General features: G+C 36.4%; 2 protein-coding genes across 5 annotated transcripts in view; both read left to right on the forward strand.

The window, feature by feature from the left end:
• The window catches only part of OR5B12 (olfactory receptor family 5 subfamily B member 12), a 59,909-nt gene extending 57,394 nt beyond the window's left edge, over nucleotides 1-2,515 (forward strand). For all 3 annotated transcript variants that reach the window (XM_077962800.1, XM_077962799.1, XM_077962801.1), the window contains one exon: nucleotides 1,430-2,515. In XM_077962800.1, coding sequence (XP_077818926.1) covers nucleotides 1,449-2,381 — 933 coding nt within the window. In that variant the 5' untranslated portion in view covers nucleotides 1,430-1,448 and the 3' untranslated portion in view covers nucleotides 2,382-2,515. The remainder of the gene's footprint in view (nucleotides 1-1,429) is intronic.
• OR5B2 (olfactory receptor family 5 subfamily B member 2) overlaps nucleotides 1-20,365 on the forward strand; it is a 64,971-nt gene extending 44,606 nt beyond the window's left edge. For both annotated transcript variants that reach the window (XM_077962802.1, XM_077962803.1), the window contains exons 2-5: nucleotides 1,430-1,466; nucleotides 5,866-5,926; nucleotides 15,894-15,948; nucleotides 19,287-20,365. In XM_077962802.1, the coding sequence (XP_077818928.1) occupies nucleotides 19,314-20,243 (930 nt within the window). In that variant the 5' untranslated portion in view covers nucleotides 1,430-1,466; nucleotides 5,866-5,926; nucleotides 15,894-15,948; nucleotides 19,287-19,313 and the 3' untranslated portion in view covers nucleotides 20,244-20,365. The remainder of the gene's footprint in view (nucleotides 1-1,429; nucleotides 1,467-5,865; nucleotides 5,927-15,893; nucleotides 15,949-19,286) is intronic.
• The last annotated feature ends 1,932 nt before the right edge of the window (nucleotides 20,366-22,297 follow it).

A 22,297-nucleotide genomic window follows, 5' to 3' on the forward strand; every position in this document is an offset into this window, starting at 1 on the left:
TGGATTAGGGATTCTCAACTTGTATTTCTAATGAGTTTCTATTAGAATATGTATACTTATCATGTGACATAAAGAAAAAGCACAAGAAGGCCTCGAGTCCCTGCTTTACAAAGAATAAGATTATATTACTTTGAACAAGTTATTTAAACTATTTATTTCTCAATTTTCTTTTTCAGGAAATATGATAATGTTAGTTCTCCTAATTCTAGAGTTGTTGAGATAATCAAATGGAATGTCAAGATAAAATTTTACTGTAATCTGGAAGCCCATACTAATATTTTTTTAAAAAAAGAAAGACAGAAGGAATGGTGATTAATAAATGAGGAAGAAATCAGGCTTAGAAGCCAGTTATAAAATGCACTGAAATAGAGATGTGCAAAATTACATAAGGCACAACTAACTAGTGGAATGAGGAGACCTAATTTCATGTTCTAATTCTGCCCACTAAAATCATCTGGTCATTGGACACAATTTATTAACTACATTATGGCCTGACTGATGGTCTGCAGTGTAGATGCGATTAACATCTATCACACAGTTCTGAGCAAATGAGAAAACACTTCTCTCTCCTTGGGAATAGAGAATAAGAATATTCTGAACTTAAACATGATATTTAACAATTTAGATATCTATCTGGTCAGGGAATGTATCTCGTGCATTAGTGTAAACCTGGCAATTAGCACGCAACATGGTGCTCCATTTGAAATTAGTGCTTGTAGAGAGAATGAGGAAATGAACACATCCAGAAATTTATGTTGATTGGTCAATTCGTTGGTATTACTGAATAGTCATGTTCCTTTTTAACTTTTTGAAGATTTTTTAAGGGTTGGAAGAGGTTATAAACATTTGTGGATGCAGTTATTATCATTTAACTGAGATCTAGAAATATAGGTTATTTGCATAAAGCCAAGAAAACTGGTAAGTATATTTGATTCCTAATTTCATGCTATTCCATTCTTCACATTGACTTACAATGATAGATTTAATTGCTCCATCAGGCAGTCAGTTCGTCAATTAAATAAATTACTATCTTGTGCCCAGTTTAGGTTGAATGTAAAAGATTTAAAGGAATTTTTCTTTATGATAAAGAGTTAAGGCTTGAATTCAAAGTGATTTGGTTTATATTTTGCCTGTTCCAATTAATTAGTCTTATGATCTTGTATGAATCTTTCCTTTTCTGTACCTTAGTTCAGTAATCTATGAAATTAGGAGTTTGGGATGGATTATCTCCAAAATCATTTTATTAAGAATGCTCTATGAATTATTGTAATTTAAAATTGCATTTTGTTGTCATGGGCATGTTTTAGATCCAGGACTGCTGGAAACAAGTAATTAAAATACTGGAATAAAGCACAAAATGGGCATACTGACTGATCTCAGTAGTCCTCCCTCCATTTATCATTCTGATTCTGTCTTTTCATTTCTACAGGGCAGCTACATAATTCCCAATGAAGAACAACACAGAGGTGACTGAATTCATTCTTGTGGGATTAACTGATGACCCAGAACAGCAGATCCCACTCTTCATAGTCTTCCTTTTTGTCTACCTCATCACTCTGGTTGGGAACCTGGGGATGATTGAATTGATTATATTGGCCTCCTGTCTCCATACCCCCATGTACTTCTTCCTCACTAACCTCTCCCTGGTGGACTTTGGTTATTCCTCAGCTGTCACTCCCAAGGTGATGGTGGGGTTCCTCACAGGAGACAAATTCATATTATACAATGCTTGTGCCACACAATTCTTCTTCTTTGTAGCCTTTATCACTGTAGAAAATTCCCTCCTGGCATCAATGGCCTATGACCGCTATGCAGCAGTGTGTAAACCCCTGCATTACACCACCACCATGACAACAAATGTATGTGCTTGCCTGGCCATAGGCTCCTGCGTGTGTGGTTTCCTGAATGCATCCATTCATACTGGGAACACTTTCAGGCTCTCCTTCTGCAGATCCAATGTAGTTGAACACTTTTTCTGTGATGCTCCTCCTCTCTTGGCTGTCTCATGTTCAGACAACTACATCAGTGAGATGGTTATTTTTTTTGTGGTGGGATTCAATGACTTCTTTTCTATCCTGGTAATCTTGATCTCCTACTTATTTATATTTATCACCATCCTGAAGATGCGCTCATCTGAAGGACACCAGAAGGCCTTTTCCACCTGTGCTTCCCATCTTACTGCAGTTTCCATCTTTTATGGGACAGGCATCTTTATGTATTTACGACCTAGCTCCAGCCATTTCATGGGCATGGACAAAATGGCATCTGTGTTCTATGCCATAGTCATTCCCATGTTGAATCCACTGGTCTACAGCCTGAGGAACAAAGAGGTTAAGAGTGCCTTTAAAAAGACTGTAGGGAAGGCAAAGTCCTCTATATGATTCATATTTTAATTATAAAGAATTCACAATAAGATAATTTCCTCCACCTCATATTAATCTTTGTCTACTAAGTCTAATATTTGGGTTTCCTTATGGACAGTTTCTATTGACTGTTTTCTTAAACATATGAATTGGCCATGCTTTCCTCATTCTTTAAGTGACACTTTTTTTGTTAAAACCTGGATATTTTAAATAATAAAAATATAGCGCATTCTAAAAAGCATCTCTCTCCTCCCATCTAGGCTTTGTTTTTGTTGGTGGTACTTTTGTTTGTTTAGTGATTTTCCTGAGTTACTTATGTTAATTCTGCATTTCTTGTTGTGTGTGGCCACTGAAATTTCTACTTAGTTAGCGGTCAACTAACAATTGGACAGAGTTTTCTAAGTGCTTTACATGGTTAATTCTCTGAAGCCTTATGCATAGGCTTTGCATGTGTGTACTGGAGCATGTTTTCAGTGCTCCAGCAGTTTAAATTCTGCCTTTAATCTTCATGTCTTTTTTGTGCAGAGCCTCAAGATCAGCCACAAATGAAACATTAGGTCCTCTCAGGTCTTTCCTGTGAATACATAGGGCCTTGCCCATATGCATGACTTTTGTAATCCCCGGGAATATATGGGAGCTTTTCAAAGCCCTCTATGGATTTCTAATGCCCTCATCGATTTTTTTAAGAGTTTGATTAGATTATTGTATGCTCCAACTGATATTTACATTTTCAGGCAATTGCGATGTTAAACAATTGCTGCTCAATGCTTTGACAAACACTCTAGCAATAAAACTTTCTCACTGAGTGAACTGAGTCTGGTGAAATAGAGACAAAATTGTGAATGGGGTTTTCCCAGGAAGCTGCCAAATAGATGAAACAGTGACAATTCTCTGGGAAGCAGGCCCATTAGCAATCTCCAACACATTTTGCTCACTTCAATGGTTGTTAGACCATTTTTTTTTCAGCTAACATAGTTCCATGTGTGCTGGTGTTCAAGGTTACCGCAAAGCTGGGGGATAAAGCAAGCTAACGTATCACAAAACTCACTGTTAACCCTGAGATTCAGTCATTGTTTTTGTTTTTTTGTTGTTGTTGTTTTTTTTGAGTCGGAGTCTAGCTCTGTCGCCCAGGCTGGAGTGCAGTGGCCAGATCTCAGCTCACTGCAAGCTCCGCCTCCCGGGTTTACGCCATTCTCCTGGCTCAGCCTCCCGAGTAGCTGGGACTACAGGCACCTGCCACCTCGCCCAGCTAGTTTTTTGTATTTTTTAGTAGAGACGGGGTTTCACCGTGTTAACCAGGATGGTCTCGATCTGCTGACCTTGTGATCCGCCCGTCTCGGCCTCCCAAAGTGCTAGGATTACAGGCTTGAGCCACCGCGCCCGGCCCAGTCATTGTTTTTGAATGAATACTCCTTGAATTGTTGCATGTCCTTGGTTAGTTTCGAGAGTTTCAAAACACTGTTTTACCTGTGTTATAATTGCTTTTATGGAAGAGCAAATTTTTGGAGGTCCTTGCTTTGCCATTCTGGAAATGTTTATTCTACCCTTTAATTTTTACTTTATTTTATTTTTTATTTTTGATACAGAGTCTTGCTCTGTTGCCCAGGGGAAAGTGCAGTGTCACCATCTCAGCTCACTGCAATCTTTACCTCCTGGCTTCAAGCTATTCTCATGCCTCAGCTGCCTGAGTAGCAGGAATTACAGGCGCACACCACTGTGCCTGGCTAACTTTTTGTATAATATTTTTAGTAGAGACGGGGTTTCACCACGTTGGCCAGGTTGATCTTGAATTCCTGGCCTCAGGTGATCTGCCTGCCTTGGCCTCCCAAAGTGCTAGGATTACAGGTGTGAGCCACCTCGCCTGACCTTATTCTATCCTTTTAAATTTAAGCTTCCTCTATTATAATCCTCTCTGAGAAAAAAAAAAATTTGTTTTCATAATATATAATTTATAATTATGTATTTATCTGTGAGTTTAAGTTTTTAATGTCTCCCCATTAGACCAAAGTCTATTTACGCAGGTACTTTTTTGTTTTGCTCTGTATACTATGGATTTAACAAAATGGCTATCACCTATACGTGTCACATTCAAAGTACTGAAAACCAAATATGAGAAGAAAATTATAAATACATTCAGAGGAAAAAAGACACATTACATACAGAGGAACAAAAACAAGATTCACTGCAGATTTCTCATCAGAAGCAGAGCATGCCAGAAAACATCTGTGAAATGCTGAAATAATAAAGAAACCCTGTTAAACCAAGTGAATGTATTCCAAAATAAAAGAGAAATAAAGACATTTTTCAGACACACATGCTGCAAGTTCATTGTCAGCAGCCCTTCACTGCAAGAAATATTGAAGGAATTTCTTCAGACATAAGAAATCTGATGCCAATCAGTAATTTACATTTGTCATATGAAGAGCACTGAAAATGAGTTAAATGAAGACAGATAGACATAAGATCTACTCTTTTTGTATTTTTAATTGTTTAAAAGATGACTGTCTAAATAATAAATAGTAGGAATATACTCTATATTTATGTATAGAATACATACAAGGAAAATGTATAATAATATAAAGTATTAGAGTGCATAATTGGCAGTATATGTTTGCGACATCCTTAAACAACTCGTAAAATGGCACAGTATTATAAAGAAGCATACTTTCATGAATTCCAGACATATAATGTAAACTTTAGGGCAATAGCTGAAACAATTTTGAAGAGAGGTATTTAATAATAAATCAACAGTGGAGATAAAATGGAACCGAAAGATAGTAAGTAGTTTAAAAAGGAAAAGAAGACAAAAGAAACAAAGAAAAGATGGAAAAAACAGAAAAAAAAAAAACTAGGAAGATTATAGGGGTTTTTTTTGTTTTGTTTGCTTGTTTTGTTTTTGTTTTTTGAGACAGAGCCTTACTCTGTCACCCAGGCTGGAATGCAGTGGTGCAAGCTCAGTTCATGGTAACCTTCACCTCCTGAGTTCAAGAGATTCTCCTGCCTCAGCCTCCCAAGTAGCTGGGATTACAGGTGTGTACCACCATGCCTGGTTAATTTTTGCATTTTTAATAGAGACGGGGTTTCACCATGGTGGTCAGGCTGGTCTTGAACTCCTGGCCTCAAGTGATTCATCTGCCTTGGCCTCCCAAAGTGCTGGGATTACCTGTGTGAGCCACCCGTGCCTGGTCTGATGGTAGATTTTAATTCATTGTGTCAATGAGTACATTAAACACAGTATAAACTTAGCAAATTGAAAAAGAACATTAGATTTTAAAAAAGAAAAAAAAAGACCCACCTCATGCCGTCTACAAAAAATTTACTTTAAATATGAAGGCATAAAATTAGTGTACTTGAAATCAGCCACTGGTATACTTGAGCTTGTTTTTTTGTCATTTTCCAGTATAATAACCTAGTGTTATGAATTGGTATTTAATAAGAAAGCCTGAGAACTGAGCCAAATATGCTCCTCTTTCATGGCTTTTCTTTTTATTTTCTTTCCCAGTGAATTGACTTGGAATTCCTGTACTGAACATAGCTGATAAAACATCATGGCCAGTGCATAAGTAATTCCAGATAATGTGAGTAAGCAGAGACGCACAAGGATGTCTATTTTCCCCCATATTTAAGACAAGTTTGCTGGCAGCTAAGCTGTGAGCATGGTAAGCAGATTTTCAAAAAGAACTATTCTCATTTATATAGCATCCTCGTACAGTTGCACTGTTCTTTGTGTTTTACATAACATAACTCATTTGATCCTGACAACTCCATGGCAAGGTAGGATTGTTATTGTTATCATTTCATTAATGAGGAAAATGTGGCTTAATGACATTAAGACATTTGCCCATGTTCCAGGACAATTTAGGCAGAACCAGGATTTGAATTCATGTCATCCTGAAAACTGTTTTTTTGTTTGTCTCTTTGTTTCTGTTTTTTGTTTGTTTATTTGTTTTGAGATTGGGTCCTGCTCTGTTGCTTAGGTTGGAGTGCAGTTCACTGCAGCCTATGATTCCCAGGTTCAAGCGATTCTCCTGCCTCAGCCTCCTGAGTAGCTGGGACTACAGGCAGGTGCCACACACCTGGCCAATTTTTGTATTTTTAGTAGAGACAAGGTTTCACCATGTTGGCCAGGCTGGTCTTGAACGCCTGACCTCAAGTGATCTGTCCACCTCAGCCTCCCAAAGTGCTAGGATTACAGGCATGAGCCATTGTGCCCAGCTGAACACTGTTATATGGTTTTCCACCAGATTTCACATAGTAGGAAACTATAAAACAGTTCTTAATGTTACACAGTTTTCCACCAAGTTTCACGTAGCAAGAAACTAAAAATTGGAAGAGTTGGGGTAAAGGACTTCCAGAAAAAAAATGTTATATGTCTACTTCTGGTGCCCTTGTTATAGACTTTCTCTGCATAAAAACGCATCTGGAAAGTTTTTGATGAGTACTGGGGTTGTTCAACTTTATATCTCAGTGGAAAAATTCAGTACACTACAGATAAAAGTGTTTCCCAATTTGCTTTGTCAGCTTAAACAGTGTACATTTTAATTCTCTTCTGTTTTATTTTTAGCTAGTCAATTATTTAAAACAACTCCAACCTCATCATTATGTGGCAAGATATTTGGAATTAACTAGTCATGGCTTTCAGTGCCTCTAAGGGATATATTATGTGTTTTGGAGATAATGAACACTCTTAGAAATGAATGGAGGCTCTTTCACAGAAAAAGGATGACTTTATAATTTATTTTTATAGCTAGTGTGTTTGTTGACAGTTTAGTATGTACCAGACTCTGTTTTAAACACCTTATTAATTTACATGCTCCTACCAACCATATGAATTAAGCATTACCATCATCTTCATTTTATTTTCATTTGTATGAATACAAGTAGAATTCTGTTGTATAGATATATTGTGTAGTATTGAAGCCTGGGCTTTTGGAGTAACCATCACTTGAATAATGCAATTGTATTTATTAAGACATTTTTCATTTGTCAACCCTCTCTCCTCTCCTCGCTCCCACCTTCCTACCCTTCTGAGTCTGCAATGTCTATTATTTCACACTGTATGTTCACGTGTACACATTATTTCACTTCCTCTTATAAGTAAGAACATGCAGTATTTGACTTTCTGCATTATTTCCCTAAAGACAACAGCCTCAAGTTCCATCCGTGCTGTTGCAAAAGACATGATTTTACTCTTTTTTATGGTTGAGTGGTATTCCATGATGTGTGTATATATATATGTGTGTGTGTGTGTGATATGTATCACATTTTCTTTATCCCATCCTCTATTGATGGACACTCATGTTGAGTCCATATCTTGGTTATTGTGAATAGTGCTGTGATAAAAATACAAGTGCAGGTTTATTTTTTATATAAAGATTTTTTTCCTTTGGGTAGATAGCTAGTAGTGGGATTGTGGGATTGAATGGTAGTTCTATTTTTGGTTATCTGGGAAATCTCTGCATCGTTTTCCATAGTGCCTGTACTAATTTACATTCCCACCAACAGTGTATAAGTGTTCTTTTTTCTCTGCAGCCTCACCCCAATCTGTTATTTTTTGACTTTTTAAACAATAGCAATTCTGCCTGGTATAAAATGATATCTCATTGTGATTTTAATTTGCATTTCTATGAAGATTAGTGATGTTGAATATTTTTCATGTGCTCGTGGGCGATTTCTATGTCTTCTTTTGACAAATATCTCTTCATGTCCTTTGTCCACTTTTTAATGCTTTTTCTTACTGTTCTTGTTATTGATTAGTTATTTGAGTCCTTTATGGTTTCTAGATTAAAATTAGTCCCTTCTTGGATGCAGAGTTTGAAAATATTTTCTCTCATTGTGCAGGTTTTCTATTCATTCTATTCAGCTGTGCAGAAGCTTTTCAGTTTAATCAAGTCGTATTTGTCTATTTTTATTTTAGTTGCCTGTGCTTTTGAGGTTTTCATGAATCCTTTGCCTAGCCCAATGTCTAGAAGAGTTTTCCCTAGGTTTTATTCTAGTATTTCTGCAATTTCAGGTCTTACAGTTAAGTCTTTAATCCAACTTGAGTTGATTTTTGTATATGGTGAGAGATAGGAGTCAGTTTCATTCTTCTGCAAAGGAAAATTCTATTTTCCCAGCATTTATTGAAAAGTGTATCCTTTCTCAAATGCATGTTTTGTCAACATTGTCAAAGATCAGTTGGCTGTAGGTGTGTAGCTTTATTTTTTGGTCCTATATTCTGTTCTATTCATCTATGTGTCTATTAAAAACCAGTATCATGCTGTTTTGGTTTCTACAGCCTTACAGTGTAACTTCAAGTCAGATAATGTGATGAAACCAGCTTTGTTCTTTCAGCTTAGCATTATTTTGACTACTTGAGCTCCTTTTTTTATTCCATGTGAATCTTATGACTGTATTTTTCTAACTCTGTGAAAAATAACATTAGTATTTTGGTAGAAAATGCATTGAATCTCTAGATTCCTTTGGACAATATGGTCATTTTTGTGATATTGATTCTTCCAATTCAGGAGCATGGAATGTTTTTCCATTTGTTTGTGTCATCTATGATTTCTTTCATCAATGTTTTGTAGTTTACATTGTAGAGGTGTTTTACCTCTTTGGTTAAATATATTTCTAGGTATTCTTTTGCACATATTGTAAATTGATTGATGTCTTGATGTGATTATCAGCTCAATTCAAGTGGAGAATCAAGTTTTTTTTTTTTTTTTTTTTTTTTTTTTTTTTTTTTTTTTTTTTTTTTTTTTTGAGACGGAGTCTCGCTCTGTCGCCCAGGCTGGAGTGCAGTGGCCGGATGTCAGCTCACTGCAAGCTCCGCCTCCCGGGTTTACGCCATTCTCCTGCCTCAGCCTCCCTAGTAGCTGGGACTATAGGCGCCCGCCACCTCGCCTGGCTAGTTTTTTGTATTTTTCAGTAGAGACGGGGTTTCACCGTGTTAGCCAGGATGGTCTCGATCTCCTGAGCTCGTGATCCGCCCGTCTCGGCCTCCCAAAGTGCTGGGATTACAGGCTTGAGCCACCGCGCCCGGCCGAGAATCAAGTTTTAAATGAATTAAGTAAAGTTTAAGGTTATATAATCAACATACAAAATTCAGTAGCATTTTTATACAAATGCTACTCATTTTGAAATGCTACTGAATTTTATATGTTGATTATGTAGAAATGCTATGAATTTTGTACGTTGATTATATAACCCTAAACTTTTCTTAATTAATTTATCAGATCTAAGAATTATTTGGAGAAGTCTGTGAGATTTTTTACACATAAATCATATCATCAGCAAACAGAGGTAATTTGACTTTCTCTTTTCTAGTTTGAATGCATTTAATATTTGTTCTTGCTTGATTGCTCTGGCTATGACTTCCAGGGTTATGTTTAATTGGAGTGATGAAAATAGTCATCCTTGTCTTGTTCCAATTCTCAGGGAGAATGATTTCAAGTTTTCTCCATTCAGTATGCTGTTGGCTATGTATTTTTCATGTATAGCTTTTATTATTTTGAGGCATGTTCCTTCTATGTCCAATTTTTTGAAAGTTCTTATCAGAAAAAGATGCTGAATTTTATCAAATGCCTTTTCTGTCTTTATTTATAGGATCATATGGCTTTTGTTTTTAAATTCTGCTTATGTAATTAATCACATCTATTGATTTGTGTGTGTTGAACCATCCTTGCATCCCTGAATAAAACCTATTTGATTGTGGTATATTATCTTTTTGATATGCTGTTATACATATACCTCAATATATGTGCAAAATCTTCACATAGAAAGTCCTTAACAAAATGCTAGCAAATCATGTATATTTTTGAGGATTTTTGCATCTATGTTTATCAGGGATTGGTCTGTAGTATTCCATTTTTATGTCCTTGCCAGCTTTGGTATCAGACTCATATCAGCTTTGGAGAATGAGTTAGGGAAGATTCTCTCCTCTCTGATTTTTCGGAAGAGTTTCAAAAGATTGCTATTATTTCTTTTTACCTTGTGAATTTATCCAGTCCTGAGCTTTTTTGTTGGTGGTGTTGGGAAGTTTTTTTATTACTGATTTAATCACTCATTATTGCTCTGTTCAAGATTTTTCTCTCCCATTCAATCTTAGGAGCTTATTTGTTTCCAGGAATTTATTCATGTTCTCTAGGTTTTCTAGTTTGCGAATGCATAGTTGTTCACAGCAGCCTCTGATGATCTTTTGTATTTCTGTGGTATTAGCTATAATGTATTCCTTTTTATTTTGGATTACGTTTATATGGATCTCTTCTCATGTTTTTCTTAGGTAGTTTAGCTAGTGATTTGTCTATTTTATTTGTTTTTGTCCCAATTTCATTTAGTTCTACCCTGATCTCTGTTATTTGTTTTCTCCTGGTAGCTTTGGGTTTTGTTTGTTCTTGTTTTACTAGTTCCTTGAGGTACAATGTTATGTTGTTAATTTGTGATCTTTCTATTTTTTGATGTAGGCATTTAATACTATAAACTACTCTCTTAGCACTGCTTTTGCTGTTTTCAATATGTTTTGGTATGTTTTGTTTCCATTTTTATTTATTTCAAAAATTTTTAATGTATAACTTAATTTGGTAAACAACCTAAATATTGTTTAGGAATATATTGTTTACTTCCCAGGTATTTGCTTATAGTTTCCAGAGTTCCTCTTGGTGTTGGATTTCTAGTTTTATTTGGCTATGCTCTGAGAAGATAACTGGTATAACTTCAACTTTTAAAAATATATTGAGACTTGTTTTGTGACATATCTTGGAGAATGTACCATGTGCCCATGAAAACACTATATTCTACTTTTGTTAGTTAGACTGATCTGTAAATGTTTGTGACGTCCAGTTGGTCAAAAATTTAAATCCAATGTTTCTTTGTTAATTTTATGTTTTGATAACCTGTCTAGTGCTCTCAGTGGGGTGTTAAGTCCCCCATTATTATTGCATTTCTGTATGTTTCTTTCTGTTTTTATTATTATACTTTAAGTTCTAGGGTACACGTGTACAACGTGCAGATTTGTTACGTATGTATACATGTGCCAGGTTGGTGTGCTGTACCCATTAACTTGTCATTTACATTAGGTGTATCTCCTAATGCTATCCTTCCTCCCTCCCCCTACCCGACTACAGGCCCCGGTGTGTGGTGTTCCCCACCCTGTGTCCAAGTGTTCACATTGTTCAGTTGCCACCTGTGAGAACATGTGGTGTTTGGTTTTCTGTCCTTGCGACAGTTTGCTCAGAATGATGGTTTCTGGCTTCATCCTTTTTTATGGCTGCATAGTATTCCATGGTGTATATATGCCACATTTTCTTAATCCAGTCTATCATTGATGGACATTGGGTTGGTTCCAAGTCTTTGCTATTGTGAATAGTGCCACAACAGACATAAGTGTGCATGTGTCTTTATAGCAGCATGATTTATAATCCTTTGGGTATATACCCACTAATGGGATGGCTGGGTCAAATGGTATTTCTAGTTCAAGATCCTTGAGGAATCGCCACACTGCCTTCCACAATGGTTGAATTAGTTTACAGTCCCACCAACAGTGTAAAAGCGTTCCCATTTCTTCACATCCTCTCCAACACCTGTTGTTTCCTGACTTTTTAGTGATCGCCATTCTAACTGGTGTGAGATGGTATCTCACTGTGGTTTTGATTTGCATTTCTCTGATGGCCAGTGATAATGAGCATTTTTTCATGTGTCTGTTGGCTGCATAAATGTCTTCTTTTGAGAAGTGTCTGTTCATATCCTTTGCCCACTTTTTGATGGGGTTGTTTGATTTTTTCTTGTAAATTTGTTTCAGTTTTTTGTAGATTCTGGATATTAGCCCTTTGTCAGATGGGTAGATTGCAAAAATTTTCTCCCATTCTGTAGGTTGCCTGTTCACTATGATGGTGTTTCTTTTGCTGTGCAGAAGTTCTTTAGTTTAATTAGATTCCATTTCTCAATTTTGGCTTTTGTTGCCATTGCTTTTGGTGTTTTAGACATGAAGTCCTTGCCCATGCCTATGTCCTGAATGTTATTGCCTAGGTTTTCTTCTAGGGTTTCTTTCTTTATGTCTAGTATTTTTTTATGAGTCTGGGTGCTGTTCCATTTTGGGGTGCACATATATTTAGAATTTTATATGTTCTTGCTGATTTGATCTCTTTATCATTGTATAATGACCTTATTTGTATTTTTTTATCATTGTTTATTGTAAGTCTGTTTTTCCCAATATAAATGTAACTACTACTACTCACTTTTGGTTTTCATCTGTGTGGAGTATCTTTTCCACCTGTTTAACTTCTGTCTATAACTGTCTGCCAACCAGTAAGGTGAGTTTCTTTTAAGTAGCATGTAGTAGGTTCATGTTTTTATCTATGTCATCAATGTATACCTTTTAAGTGGAAAATTTTAATTCATTTATTGTTAAGGTTAATATTGACATCTGAGCTTTTGTTTCTGACATAATGTAAATTGTAATCTAGCTGTTTGCTATTCTTTGTTTCTTTTTTTCCTTTGTCTTTGTGGTTTAGTGGAGTTCGGAGTTCTGTCGTGTAGTCATTGTCTTTTTTTTTCTTTTTGTAATTTTGTGTTTATATGATGGTGAATATTGACATTTTGTATTCACATTTAGAACTCCTGGAGAATTTCTTATAGGACCAGTCTAGTGGTAATGAATTCCCTCAGCATTTGGTTGTCTGAGAACTTTATTTCTCCTTCATTTATTAAGCTTATTCTGAATAGGATTTAAAATTTGTGGTTGACAGAGTTTTTTTTCCTTTAAGTACTTTAAAAATAGAATATTTTTTCTAGCTTGTAAGGTTTCCGCTTTTAGTCCACTATTAGTCTGATGGGATTTTCTTTATAGATGACTAGACACTTTTCTCATGCTGATTTTAGGATTTTTCTTTCATGTTGACTTTAGACAATCTGATGACTATATGTCATGTTGAGGTCCTTTTTGCAATGTATTTTTCTGTAGTTCGTTGGGCTTCTTGTATCTGGATGTGTAAATCTCTTCCCAAACTAGGAAAACTTTTTGTCAATTATTTCCTTAAATAGGGTTTCTATGCTTTTTGCTTTTTCTCCTCCCTTGGAAATACTTATAATTAAAATGTTTGGTTGCTTTATGTAGTACCATACCTCTCAAAGGCTTTGTTTGTTCTTCTTTATTCTCCTTTCTTTATTTTTGTCTGATTGAATTAATTCAAAACAACTGTCTTCAAATTTTGAGATTCTGTTCTCTGCTCATTGTAGTCTATTGTTAAGGCTTTCAACTGTTCTTCATAATTCTTTCACTGAAATTTTCATTTCCAGAAGTTGTTTGGTTGTTTAAGATCTCTACCTCCTTGGTAAATTTCTAGCTCATATCATGAATTGATTTTCTGATGTCTTTGCATGGTATTCAGATTTCTTTTATGTCTTACAGAACTTCTTTAAAATCAGTATTTTGCATTCTTTGTCTGACATTTTGAAGATTTCTTATTGGTTCAAATTCATTGCTAGAGAATTACTGTGCTCCTTTGGAGGTGTTATAGCACTTTGTTTTTTCATACTTCCAGTATTATTATCCTGATTTCTTTGCATCTGGAGAATTAGTCACTTCTATTATTGAATTTACTTTCATCGGGGTGTGACTTACTTTTCTTGAGAATGTGACTATGATGTATGCTGAATAGGGTTATTTGGCTTTGTTTCTGGGTGTCTAAACTGGTGGTTCCATGCTTTGTGTCCAAGGCAAGAAGGCAAGGCTGAGCAGTGTGGGGTTGTGCAAGTCTGCACTTGAACCCCACAATGGCATGTACAAGTGCTGGCCCTTACAGGGTTCAGAGAGAAATCCTCAGGCCTCTGAAGAAACACTCCAACAAGAAGCAGAGCAACTGCTGCTGTGCCAATGACCCCATGAGGGAAAGAGTGCATCTTAGGCTCCATGGTCTATCAAGGGGTAGTAAGACCCAATTTGCTCTCACTCAACCCATCATGGCTCCTTCCCACGCCTGGACACTAGCAGTGAATTGGGACAGTTAGCCAACTCAAATGCAGTTTGCCTTTAGACTGTGAAAATGTCCCAGGCTGCAAAACTTTCTACCCTGGCCAATACCACTCATCTCAGACTCAAACCCTCCTGATCTGGTCCTGCAAGGTGGGTTCCCAGTTCCATTGTCCGCAGCTGAAGCCCATGCTATTCTTGCCTCTCCATTCTGGCTATGTGGATTCTTCCTCCAATCAAGTTAAGATCATAAATCCCTAACTAATGACTCTACAAACCAGTGACTGCCACCAATGCTAGCTGGCAGGTTTCTGTGCAACCCGCTATGAGTTAGCATCAGGAATGACCTCCTTCCATTGGTCCTTAAGCCTGGGAGTGCATGTGGGGTACTTCCCAGTGCTCTTCCTTCTCACAGTCCCTTGACTGTTCCCCAAGTCTGATCCAGGTTTTGGGAAGCTCAAAAGTTCCCGATGGTCTAGATTTCCTGGCTTCCTGGTGGAAATGTGTATTGTGGAGCACTCCCCCTCTCACATGTGGAGGGATTGATTTACAGATTTCCATTTGGGCTGCTGTCTGTCTTGTTTTCAGCAGTATCCAAAGTTTTCTTTCACTTTTATGTTGAACAATCATGTTTCTTCTTGGATACAAGTTCACAGTGTGAATCTCTACACACTACTTGCTATTTCCAAGTGGGCAAGGATTCTGGCAAAGCATCCATTCTACTATCTCAGAAAAAAAGGTACTCATCTCTATTTTATTAATGAGAGAATTCAAGTGCATAAGTGTTTATATAACCTATAATCTCAATATGAATTTTGGGAAGTTATGCTGCCATGGGCCAACACGACTTACATAATACTTTAGCCTAGTTTCTGTTATGCCGCTCATGATTCTGTCTAATTTCTGCCAGAAAAGTTAATGATGAATCTTCTCTGAAGATGTTTGCACTACCAAGAAGAAATAACTCCGAGTAAAGTAAATATACTAGTGTTCTTCCTAAGAAAACAGAACCAGGCTTCCGTGCACAGTTTAGTTGTTGCTTCTCTCGATGATTGGAGTGAGAGACTCTGGTTATTCTCATGGGTAACTTGTCCCCTGAGAACTTTATGTATGTTCAAATTCCTCAATTATTGTTAGTTCCCAGTCATTGGTCACTAACATCCCAAAATGACTCTATTTACCATCATGTTAGAGGTTCCACCCTGTGTGTCACCTTTTGGTGATCATTTATTGATCTCAGTGTAAAAGGTTGTCCATTGTACTAAGTGGCCTTATTTCACACAGGTATATTACTCTGAGTCTGCAACAATGGCCAAGGATAAAACCCCCAGCTAAAAATGATGTTCATTGTGGATATGATGATCCCTTCTTAGAGCTCTTTAGCACTTTACAAAATGCATTCAGAGACTTCTATTTTTCCTCACAGCAGCAGTCCTGTGTGACAAGTTGGAGAATATTTTCTAATCTCCACCTAATCTTCACTTTTTCCTTAAATCTCCCTCCCTCTAGATAACTTCTATATTTGTGACTAGACATTAAATAACAACTTCTTAAATAGGAGCTTTTCTTTCTTCTTTGAGTAGGACTTGCAATTTGAAGATACCAACTGAAAGTGTGTCATTTTCCTTGAAGAGCAAGGTAAGTTTCTAGCTCAGTTCTATGGTCTGTTTAGGTTGTGGTAATAGAATATGTGCTATATAAAAGTTCAAGGGCAAACATTTTCCCATTGAATACATCCAGAGTTTAGTATCCAGTTTTAAATATTTTCATGCTCTCACGCTATTTAGCCACAGTCCAGGTGTTACAACAATCTCCATTAATTAGAAAAATGGTGATTTTATTCAAATAATAGAAGATGGTACTAGTCTCATCATTTAAAATTCATATGCTTAGAGGGCAACAGGCATTGGGGCCTATCGAAGGGTGGAGGGTAGGAGGAGGGAGAGGATCAGAAAAAATAACTAATGCGTCCCAGGCTTAATACCTGGGTGATGAAATAATATGTACAACAAACCCTCATGATGCAAACATACCTATGTAACAAGCCTGTATATGTATCCCTGAACTTAAAAGTAAAAAACAAAAAACAAAATAACCTTATACACACAAAAAATCCATGTGCTTAGAAGAGCATTTAGAAAATGAAGGGCACTCTAAATATTTGTTGAGGCAATGAATGAATATATCTAAATGAATAAATGAATAAATAAATGAGTGAGCAAATGATCAATGAGCACATTAAAATATACATGGTTCTGTGTTACTGAAGCACAGTCTCATGCCTAACTTTGCACAGGCTATTCAGAGGCTCTTGATTGAAAGCTTTAGATTTTTAAAAATAAGGAATCCACATGATTTACATTGTGACCCATAATGGGTGACCGCATGCATATGTACACACACACATACACACACAGCAAAATCAAAGCTTACATGGAATCCTATTTTTCACCTACAATACACCTTTACTTTCTACTTTTTTGAGCTAATGTATGCAAAATACATAAAAGAGAATCTGCACATAGTGAATGCTTTATGTGTTAGAGCTCATTCCTAACAATAGCAGTTATATTTAGTTTAGTTTATTGATGTTAGTGTTTTTTTATTCTGTCTTTCCTTGCCGTAGAGAACTTGGAGCCTTTTGACCACTACCTGAGACAGATTATTTTTCTATGGTATTTATACATTATTCCATGACTGAATTTCCAACTTTAGACTTAGTATTCAGGATAGACTATCTCTTTTTTTCCAGGCGCAAGGTAAGCTTCTATGTTCCACATATACATTTAGTAAAACAGGGAATTCGTGCAAAAGCAATGGGACAGCTATAGATACTATATTATTTTAGAACAGGAGTAGATGCTTTAAATTTCTTTTTATAAAAACATATGCTGAGGCTGGAGTATAGAGATGTCAAAACTTCCATTGGTAGGGTGTTCAGTGATACTTGTGAAATATCATACTGCTTCCCTAAAGAAGATGAAAAAAATAAGATAGATGATGTGCTGATTAAGTAGGTGGTAATTTCATCTGACTCACTATCAGGCTTCTACTGGAAGTAAAACAAACAAAAGTAACAGAAGTGTGAATTGACAGCTCTTCAGACTATAAAAGGAACTAAATAAGTTAGCAAGATGCATACAGAATTGTAACCTTTCCCTCATAATCTCATCCTTATTATGACTAGCACATCTAATGCTCGTTGTGAAGTAGCTAAAAGCACAAATTTTGATTAGGTTGGAACTTGGTTTCAGTTGTGAATCTTGACTATTCTCCATACTAGTTGTATAATTGTAGAATATCACAAAACTTTTCAAATATCAAATTCTCGTAATGGTAAAATAGTAATAACAATAATACTTATCACACACAAACACACATGTAAACATTTATATAAAAAGTTCTTAACATCTGTTGTAGAACGTAGTATATTCTAAAAGTGGTTATGTGAGTTGAGTTTGGCAAACAAGGCTTTCATGGGCTAGACTTACGCAGTGTGGAAAGACAGTAGGCAATAGTAGTTAGCAGATGAATAGTAGTTAGAGGATGAATGCCCTTTCTAATTTAAAACACTATTCATATGCAAGAACTGATCTAAATAATAATTTTACAACTCAGAACCTGCCACCAAAACAGATCTGCAGATCTGCAGACTAAAGGAAACCCACGAACGATGCATTTTAAACTATAAGGGTCTGCATTCAACTAAGAGATGGCAAAAATGAAAGAAAAGAATGTGTTTAAGTAAAGGAGATGCTGCGAAACCGAGCTAAAATGTAAGTTTCAAGGAAGAAATTAAACAGAAGAATGGTTCACATGGCATTGCTGGAGCAGTCAATCATTTGTGTGAAAAAAGACAGAATGAGAATTATTGGGAGGCACAGAAAATCTCAGTAGCCCTAGTATGTGAGGAAAGACAAATTGAAGAAGGGGCTACAAGACTTCAAAATTTACCAACACACAAAGCCCTGCCATCCTCCTTTATGAAACTAACAGAGATCATCATTCCATTCTAACAATAACATTATAGCTAGCTCTCATCAGACTGTGCTAAACATTTAACATTTTGTTTATTGTTGTAAAAATGTATTATTTCATTGAATTTTCAAAATAATGCCTTGAGGTTGATCTCATTAATATTTTCATTCTGCAGGTAAAATAAACAAGGTTCAGGGAAGTTAGTCTGGGACTGATGCTGCCTAAGTAGTAAATGGTAGGGCTGATGTGCACCTCTTCCCAGTCCCAAGCTCTATATCTGATGCTGCCTTCCCCTCAGAATTGCCTTTGCTGGTTGTACATTTCTCTACTTCTCCAGCTGTCCTGAGACCGTTAATGTGCATTTTCCTCTCAGTTACCTCACTGTGAAACCTGCCTAAGTTTGCACCAACAAAGACAATGAGTAATTGTAAATTGCTTCACATTCAATTTGATTTAGATTCAATTTAGACCATTGAACTTGAGAACAACTCTCCTGAGCCAGAAGATAGGCTTGACTATTAACACTTGTGTATATATGAATAAATGACTTAATCCTGTGAGCCTCACAAATTAAATAAATGCAATAACTAATCAACCTCATTATATTGTTGAGAGGAATCAATATACATACAAATTGCCTAGAGCAGTTCCCAGTATGTGAGCAACATAAATATATAAGTTTTACTGGATTAGGGAAAACGGAATTGGCAGAAAAATTAGTTCCAGATGCATCATCTTGGACACATCATTAAATATACTACATAGCAGTTTATAAATTTATAAAATGGAAACATTGGGATATTATTTATAAAGATCCCCTGGATTCAACAGATTGCAACTGTGTAGATAATTCATTAAAGATTGTTATTAAGCCTATGCTTTAGATCTATAGAATTTTGAAGTATGAATTGTTGCTGTAATTACATAATGCATATAGTATTTATACATTTCTAAATCTCTTTTTTGTTTATTACTCTATTGCTTTCTTATTGCTACAGGACATCTTATGCTTCCTGATAATACCGATGGAGAATTGTACAGAAATGACAAAGTTCATACTTCTAGGACTAACTAATGCCCCAGAACTACAGGTCCCCCTCTTTATCTTGTTCACCTTCGTCTACCTCCTCACTCTGTGTGGGAACGTGGGAATGATGATGCTGATCCTGATGGACTCTTATCTCCACACCCCCATGTACTTTTTCCTCAGTAACCTGTCTCTGGTGGATTTTGGATACTCCTTAACTGTCACTCCCAAGGTCATGGCTGGGTTCCTTAGAGGAGACAAGGTCATCTCCTACAATGCATGTGCTGTTCAGATGTTCTTCTTTGTAGCCTTGGCCACTGTGGAAAATTACTTGTTGGCCTCAATGGCCTATGACCGCTATGCAGCAGTGTGCAAACCCCTACACTACACCACCACCATGACGGCCAGTGTATGTGCTCGTCTGGTCCTAGGCTCATATGTCTGTGGCTTCCTAAATGCCTCATTCCACATTGGGGGCATATTCAGTCTCTCTTTCTGTAAGTCCAATGAAATCCATCACTTTTTCTGTGATGTTCCAGCAGTCATGGCTCTGTCTTGCTCTGATAAACACATTAGTGAGGCGATTCTGGTTTTTATGTCAAGCTTTAATATCTTTTTTGCTCTTCTAGTTATCTTTATCTCCTACTTGTTCATATTCATCACCATCTTGAAGAGGCATTCAGCTAAGGGACACCAAAAAGCATTATCCACCTGTGCCTCTCATTTCACTGCAGTCTCCATCTTCTATGGGACAGTCATCTTCATGTACTTGCAGCCCAGCTCCAGCCACTCCATGGACACAGACAAAATGGCATCCGTGTTCTACGCTATGATCATCCCCATGCTGAACCCTGTGGTCTACAGCCTGAGGAACAGAGAAGTCAAGAATGCATTCAAGAAAGTGTTGAGAAGGCAAAAATTTCTATAAGATTGGAATTTTAACACTGTGGTATACACAAAAATGTTTCACTCATCTCAGACCTTCCTCACGCAATGAGTTACACTTGAAACCCCACAATACATTTAAGTTCATGAGGTGATATTCTTACCTCTTTAGAAGTCAATTATGTAATAAAAATAAAACGTTCTCAGAAATGTAACACCTGAATGAGGAAGGCTAAAGGGAAATGTTAGGATTTTTGGAACTTGCTGGTCAAACCTTACTAATGACATTTGGTTCACTCACTTGTTCCACTTGCATTTTCTCTACCACATTCCAATGCAAACATACTTGTTAAACAGGGACACCAACAAGCCCACAAAAATGTACATGTTTATGCCCTTGTGGGCACATAGGCATTAGAAGGAGAAATTTACTCAGAAGTAAGTGGAGTGTGGCTAGTTTTTGTATAAAGGACTTAAGTAATTAATTTAGTATTATAGTATAAATTTATTTTTGAATAGACTTTTTAAGAATAGTTTTATGTTCACATTAAAATGGAGAAGTAAGTACAGAGATTTCCCATATACCTTCTGCCCCCACATACGTATACCCTCCCTCATTGTCGATATCCTCCAACAGAGTGCTACATTTTTTTACAGTTGATGAACCTACATTGACACATCATTATCATCCTAAGACCATAGTTTACATTAGGATTCACTCTTGCTGTTGTCCCTTCTATGGATTTGGACAAATGTATAATGACATGTATTTATCATTATAGTATCATATTGAGTAGTTTCACTGCTCTAAAGCTCTTCTATGCTCTACTTACTCATTCTTCCTTCTTCCTTACCCCTGACAACTACTGATCTTTTTCTGTCTCCACAGTTTTGCTTTCTCCAGAATGTCAGATAGTTGAAATCATATGGTATGTAACCTTTCCATATTGGCTTTTTTCACATAGTAATATGCATCTCTTTTCTCCATATCTTTTCATGGCTTGATAGCTCATTTCATTTTAGCACTGAATATTGTCTATTGTCAAGTGGTATCACACTTTATTCATCTACCTACTGAAGGATATTTTGGTTGCTTCCCGAGTGTTGGCAGTTATGAATAAAGCTGCTATAAACACGTGTGGTTTAACTGGTATTTTCTTTCTCCAACTTTGCTGCATGTTCTGCTGGTTTTCCTTGTGGGCTTTTTATCTTGTACTCATACTCTGATTATAGGTGTTCTTTAATGCGCCATCCTGAGATGCTTATATTTCCAGGTTTTTATTAAACTTCTCACTGACGTCTCAAAAATAACATGTATAAAACTAAAATCTTGCTTTTATGCCCCAAATCTAGATTCTGATTGTACTTAGAGTAAATTTTCTAACTGTGGCCTACAAAAGTTGCTTAACCTCTCTGCTGCCACTTCTTTCATTTTCTTCCAAATTTCTCCTTGCTCTCTGCGATCCAGCAAATTAATCTTTGTTTATTTCTTGAACACAAGAAGCACATTCACACTGCAGAATGCTGTCCATCTTGGCCTCTTTGCCTACCATGTTCTTTCCTTATATGTCATTTTAAATATTATATACTCAGAGAGCCCAATTTAACTCTGCATCTAAAATTATTATCTCCCATGTCCATTACTCTTTATTTCAACATCATGGCTTTTTTTCTTTTAATTGTGATAAGAACACTTATTATAAGATCTACTCTTTTAACAATTTTTAAGTGTACAATATAGTATTATTAATTATAGGCACTCTGTTGTAAGCAGGTCTCTAAAACGTATTCATTTTTTGTAACTGAAACTTTATACCCATTTAACCGTAACTCAGCCCCCTATTTCCCCCACTCCCACCACAGCCCCTGACAGCCACCATTCTACTCTCTTTTTCTGTAAGTCTATTTTAGATACCTTATGTAAGTTGAATCATGCAGTATTTTGTCCTTCTATGACTCGCTTATTTCACTTAGCATATTGTCCTCCAGGATCATCCATCTTGTCAAATACAGCAGGATATTCTTCCTTTTATTGAAACATAGTAATTGTACATATTTATGGGGCACAATGTGGTATTTTGACAAATGTATACATTG

Source organism: Macaca mulatta, chromosome 14 (assembly GCF_049350105.2).
Source record: "Macaca mulatta isolate MMU2019108-1 chromosome 14, T2T-MMU8v2.0, whole genome shotgun sequence".
Lineage (NCBI taxonomy): Eukaryota > Metazoa > Chordata > Mammalia > Primates > Cercopithecidae > Macaca > Macaca mulatta.